Below are 6,212 nucleotides of genomic sequence, written 5' to 3'. Positions count from 1 at the left end.
TATACTCACCCACCTGAAAAGTGAGTCACACGACCATTCACGTACTGGGCATGTGCGTGCCTGTGTAAACAGGAAGCAGATTGTTTGCGCTGCAGTTTGTTGCCTGGTCACAAAAAATACTGCGAACGAGAAAAAACGATGGAGAACAGTAACATTTATTATTTATTTAACGACGAGGTGGAACTGTTACTGACACTTAGTGTTGACAACCTTTTGCGTTCACTGCTGGTAGTCTATTTGTGACGGCAAAGAATCATGAGGCAAATGCGGGTGATTGTGTCATCGTTTCTAAAGAGCTTAGTTTTTGCCTGTTCATACTCCAGACTACAGTGCAGCACTGGTGTTTTCAAACTAAACTAAAAGGTCAACAGCGTTTCCAAAGCTTTTTGTTTTCGATGCTCAAAAACTCTGTATTAGTGTGGACGACAGATGTAAACATGCTGGAATGATGTTTTAATGCAAACGTATGTTTATGTGTCCTGTAAGTTTAAAGTGAGGGGGATGGTAAACTACTGCTTCTATTTTTTGTATTCTTTCATCAACAAAGTCATTTTTTCTATCTTTTTGTTTTTTAAAGGCTGAAAACATTAATGCATAGTGGGCTCTGTTTATGTTTGTGTACATTTTTTTAAGAATCGAAGAGACCCTTTCAATGAAGTGCTGAAATGTTTTTTGCTTGTTGTGTGCCTTAACATTTAAACCTTTACCATTGTTTTTAGGTTATATCTCCTGTTAACTAATGCACTTTGGATTACTGTTATTTGCACTTGTATTCAATAAAAGCGAGATAAGCATTACAAGGAATGATTTACAGTGTGTTTATTCTACACCCACCGTCCTTGATGATGAATATTACTTAAAGAAAATAGTTTTCCCTGTATCACATAGTATTTCATGGTTTAAGGGTTTCTAACTCGAGTAAAGCCCAGTAAAGGGCAGAGGTTTTTGTCTCTGCTTGAAAATGTAAATAGCAGCTGTCACAAGCCAGTCTCTGGGAAACAAAAAGTCTTTGTTGGAACTCTGCATTTAAGTCCGGTGAATAGCCACTGTTCTGACACCAAAGGAAAAAATAGCATTTAGAATCAGTTTGTTTTTTAAGATGTGGATGTAGAGGAGTGGGTTTTTGATCACCACCACCACCTGTCACATCTGTCGCTACGCACCAATCCACATTTTCTTCACGTCTGTCTGAATACAGAACTCACATGACCTTATGTGCATTGAAATGGTTAATGGTGTTTCTTCCTGTCTACACTGGTGGAGTTGCGTAACTCGGATTGCTCAGGTTACCAACTTTGTTGAACTTTAGAGTGACTTTTTATACCACAGGCTGTAAATAAAGATGGACAAACCCGTTTCCATGTCCTCCCACTATCAAGAAATGAATAAATAAGAAGCGAAAGTCTGCACAGTCGCGGTAGTGAGGTCCCGCTGACCAATCTTAAGTCAGTGTCAGCTGTCATGATATCAAATATCTAAAACTAAACTTATCAGAAACATTAACCTTTGGCTTCAATTTTTGGCAACAGTCATGTCGTCCATCTTTATATACAGTCTATGATTTATACCAAAAGAGGGATGTAGGGATGTCCATAGATTTGTCCAGTGTGACTAGGAAGATCAGTAGCAACCCGTAAGCTTCGTACTGTCGTACACATTTGTGTTGCCTGCAGCAGAAGAACACTTCACTTACTGTTCAATACTTTATACGTTTTAACAACAATTTGTTTCAAATTATTAATGACTGAACATAATCAAGATCAAATAAATTACATTTCATATTCTATTTTATCATTGCACATAAACCCAACTGAAAGTCTTTAGATAGATTAAGTTCCTGTGCCACCCACACTGCTGCCACGTGCATCACTGAAATTTACTCCGATGGAACATAGCAAATGACAAATACTGTGGTTTTCTCAGGTGGGTTGTGGTTATTTTTAGTTCATAATCTCATGCATCTATGACAGTTTACACAAGGCCTGTTACAGCTGCTCTGTATCTGTTAACATGTTTCTGTCATGTGTACTATTGTGTTTAAATTTGCTCTAGTCAGTATTTGTATTGTAAGAAAATAGATCCAATGACTGTGAGATCTGACAAATCCACACATTTATCGGATGAAGGTGATGTGGTGCAAGTTGCCAGAAATAAAAGAAAAAAAACATTCAATGCTGCTTTCAGGAAAAAGTATAATTGTTCAATACATATAGTGCATGTCCTGAGAAAGCAGTTTAAAATTCGACACAAAATAAGAAAGACAGGTTTTCTTTTATAATGTGAGGCCTGACACTTCATGGTTCCTTCCTGATCTTGCGGTCTCCGTCCCTCTTCACTTACTGGACTGCACTTTTAGCGCTGGTGAGCTCTGGGCTTGTAATGGGCAGGCTGACAGCTGCGATGACGATCAACATTAATTTCCAAGCAATTCTCGTAAACATCCCCAGTTTGTTCCTGTTAACGAAAAAAACTAAACAATGACAGAGCAAAAAGGCAACGCCGAACACAACTTGCAGGCTCTGCAGGGAGATATGGTTTTATAATCACATACAAGGTGAGAGAATAAACAAAATCTTCAGATTATGTAAGGATGACGAGATGATAATTTTTTATTTACCGTTACTGGAGCCGGCTCACTGTTATCTCTGTAAAGGAGAGCCACATTTGGTTTTTGCTCAAGCAGTTTATCTTTACGGGTCATGTGTCAAGAGAGGCTTCAAGCGAAGACACTTACTCTGCACGGCAGTCACTGACTCTTCGCAGGATGGTAAAAGTAAATATAAAGATCAGGCAACACACACATAGAACAGTTGTAGCCACAGCAATTACATGCATCTGCTTACGCCACTTTCCACCTTCTTTTTTCTCTGGAAGAAAAATACAGTTTCGCTGATTTTACAATCGGTGTAACATGCAAAATAAACTCGGCTCACAGTCGTGTAAAGACAGTTTAGTTTTACATGTATGTCCATGTCAGGCAACTGTTTCATAAAGGAAGCAATGGTGGGTGCTGTAGTGTCATGTGGTCTTGTACCCCATGCAGCCAGACACAAGCATTCTATGTGTAGTTATACTATAAAATCCCATCTGAAAACTTTCTTCTAGTGCATTGTTTTTGTTCAGGCCTCCTAAATGAATAGAGTTTTGAACTGTATCCCTCAGAGACTCTTGTTGTATCAGATATAAAGTCGATGTCAATGCAGTAATTAAGTAAGTGTGTGTGTGTGTGTGTGTGTGTGTGTGTGTGTGTGTGTGTGTGTGTGTGTGTGTGTGTGTGTGTGTGTCCTTTAATTAAGGGCTGAGTATCCAACCTGTAATTACCAGCTCCCACTCGTGTATCCGCACTCCCTCGAGCGCGGCGATGTCACAGCTGTAGTTCCCTGCATGAGACCTCTGGACGCCGTCTATCACCAGTGAGTACAGTTCTGTCCCCGACAGAGGCATATTTATCTTCAGGTTCGTTGCTTCTTCACTGGTGAACAGGGCCATGTCCTCTGGCCTGTAGCTGATCAGGGTCACACTGTTTAATTGCCACGTGAGCTGTTGGACCGTGATGTTTGACGTGTTGCAGGCTAGGGTCACTTGGCTGCCCACCACTTTTGCGATGACGTTTCCCTCTGACGTTCAAATGAATAGATTTAATTTTCATGAACCATTCTGTCACAGTATAGAGTTAAAGGAATAGTTTGACATTTTGGGAAACGTATCTGTTTGGTTTCTAGCCGAGAGAGGATCGATACTGCTGTTACATGCTCTGGAAATAGGAAGCCACTGCTAAAAGTGAGGTAGCTCATCTCGGCTCGAGACTAGACCTGTCCAAAGGTATCAAAATCCAACAGCAAGCGCCAGTTATTAGTATTTTATTACAAAATACTGTTCCATACATCACCTATTGTTTAGAAATATGTGGAAATACATACATAACCTAATTTAGGACTAATATAAAAAAATAAATGTATTCTAATTAAAGGGATGAATCTATGGAACAACCTAAGAATGAATTAAAAGCCTGTGATACAATTTACAGTTTTAAAAGTTGGTTTGAAAATATAGGTAAATATGAGACGCTTGGTAAATGTATTTGTGTGATATTGGCTTTGGGTTCACACCTAACCACCTAACTACGTACCTACAAATACCAAGGTGTAAAAACGACATTCATAGTCAAAGAATAGTGTGTAAGCATCTTTCCCAATATGTTGAACTATTCCTGTAGCTCATTAACTCATTATCCTGATAATTGTGTTGTAAGTTAATTTTACCTGCAGGAGAGACAATCCAGAAAATGCAACATATCCGGAACAATGTTCTGTTGATGCTCAAATATGTAGAAACATCATCCATCGCTACAATGTTATCTGGGTTTGAAATGGGGGGGGGAAAGTATACATTAAACCTCAGTTCAAATCTGTGGTCTGGTCAACACAACTTAGCGATATCTGAGTCAGGCACAAACAAAAAAAGGTACAACACAAAAAGGGTTGTAACAAAGTTATAGAATCAGAATGAAACAATCATATATAAAAATACCTCTATGACACTTAGAGAAGTTCACATCCCTTTCACAACCAGACACCTCGAGATAAATATCACTTTCTTACCGGCAGTGACTTTCTGTGCAGTTTGGTCCCCTTCTTCTTCCTTAACTCAAAACTACAGCTTCAATTTAGTTTTCAATTACGCTCAATTTCAAGGCAATATGAAGGCATATTTGTTTTTATGTATTTCGAATTATATTTGTGCCAGAATAATAGTCTTCAACTCACGTCTTTGTGTTTGACTGTGTGACTGATGTCTGCTAAACCTGGTCAGACCCCCCACAACACACACACTATAAGCACAGTTGAATTGTTTCCATACAGGAAGTCAATGTTGAACTTTGCTGGCCGTCAGAGCAAAGTGGGGTTACATTTTTTTTTTTTGTCGGTGTTGAAGGCTGCAGAAATGAAGCTGATCTTATTCTTGCAACTTCAGGACTATGAGAGGCCTTAGGTCACATTAAATGATTTTCTTTTCTTTTCATGAAAATGCAAACCAACTTTTAAAATTGAGATATATTATGATTCCAGCCAATATCAAATAAAACAGAAAGGAGTCTGTTTGCTGTCAGACAACAGAAACTCCTCTTGCATTCTTGTTTTATGAAGTCATCCGGTCTGGTGGGTGAAATTGGATCCTTACTGGCATGCTTGGTTAGCTAAAGTGGTTGTGGCCAAACAGTCGCTCCACTGTTATCAAGAGTCACATTCCCACATGCACACGGACACACCCAGTTTCGATGTCTGTATCCGTTGTGTTTCTCCAAATGAGAGAAAAAGCATTAGTTGCTCCAAACACTGATATAACTCTGTCCATTTGACGCTGACATAAGGATTTTGAAACCGTCTCATTCCCCCAGTTACCCAAGCAGTGTTATGTTGTTTGAAAATTTGTGTTTGATTTGTTAATAAAGTATTTTCAAATCAACATGTGTATACATTGTTTTGCTTAAACGTAAAAATATGTAATTTCAGCCTCTCAATCAAAAGAGCTAAATTGAGGATGCCGTGAAGCAGCGTAGGATCATGGGAGTTGTTGTCTTCTTCGGCACCAAATAATGTTCGTGGATGAGGTAATGTAGTCAAGTTTTATTCCCATTACACAGCAAAACAATAATCAATAATCAGCAATGAATAATCATGATCCATTAGAAGTGACAATACAAACACTGGAAGGAAAAAGCAGCTAACAGCTAGCAGTGTGTGTTTTTCGTGTGTATGTCGTTTACCTATTCACCTTTGTGTGGGTTAGAGGGATTTTTTGAGGCCCAACCTCGGCCTCTCAGCGACTCATTTGTTTTCTTGAAGTCGCTACACTCGATAATTCATACACACAAAAAGCAACAAAACTGTCCAAATGCACAATGAACTTTTCACTTTTACTTACAATTCTCACCCTTATATTTATGTGAAATATAATTATTTGATGCAATATATGTATTGACTGTTACAGGTTGGTGATTAACATTGCTGCCTGTTTAACTGTATTCAAACTTTAGCCGGTTATTTTCTGTATTATCAGCATGTTTGTACACATTTGTTAATGAAGTGGTCAGGGCTAAATCAGATATGACATAATCAAAAGGCGACCAGAGTGACTTGAATAAAATTGGGAGTTTGAACATTGTTGGAAACATTTCAGATAATGAAAATGCACATATCAACAAAACATAT

General features: G+C 38.5%; 1 protein-coding gene and 1 long non-coding RNA gene across 7 annotated transcripts; one reads left to right on the top strand and one right to left on the bottom strand.

The window, feature by feature from the left end:
* The first annotated feature begins 400 nt into the window (after window positions 1–400).
* On the top strand, window positions 401–3,683 carry LOC117755327. The gene is made up of 3 exons (XR_004612580.1): window positions 401–618; window positions 2,057–2,061; window positions 3,674–3,683. It is a non-coding gene; the product is annotated as an uncharacterized LOC117755327 (long non-coding RNA).
* On the bottom strand, window positions 2,228–5,174 carry LOC117755325. 6 transcript variants are annotated; one of them, XM_034575020.1, is made up of 8 exons: window positions 4,767–5,174; window positions 4,602–4,641; window positions 4,263–4,358; window positions 3,312–3,617; window positions 2,844–2,867; window positions 2,735–2,755; window positions 2,618–2,645; window positions 2,228–2,457 (listed from the first exon to the last, which is right to left on the bottom strand). In XM_034575020.1, the coding sequence occupies exons 3-7, from the start codon at window positions 4,342–4,344 to the stop codon at window positions 2,620–2,622; spliced, it is 459 nt and encodes a 152-aa protein (XP_034430911.1). In that variant the 5' UTR covers window positions 4,345–4,358; window positions 4,602–4,641; window positions 4,767–5,174; the 3' UTR covers window positions 2,228–2,457; window positions 2,618–2,619. The 6 variants fall into 6 exon arrangements, 5 of the variants coding, with proteins under 5 accessions (XP_034430911.1, XP_034430910.1, XP_034430906.1 ...); XM_034575019.1 differs by having other exon boundaries at window positions 2,228–2,454; XR_004612579.1 differs by lacking the exon at window positions 2,844–2,867 and having other exon boundaries at window positions 2,228–2,454.
* Between the last annotated feature and the right edge of the window lie 1,038 nt (window positions 5,175–6,212).

The sequence above is a fragment of the Hippoglossus hippoglossus genome, chromosome 21, assembly GCF_009819705.1.
Source record: "Hippoglossus hippoglossus isolate fHipHip1 chromosome 21, fHipHip1.pri, whole genome shotgun sequence".
NCBI lineage: Eukaryota > Metazoa > Chordata > Actinopteri > Pleuronectiformes > Pleuronectidae > Hippoglossus > Hippoglossus hippoglossus.
Note: the sequence above shows the minus strand (reverse complement) of the source record. Positions and strands in the feature narration are given on the sequence as shown.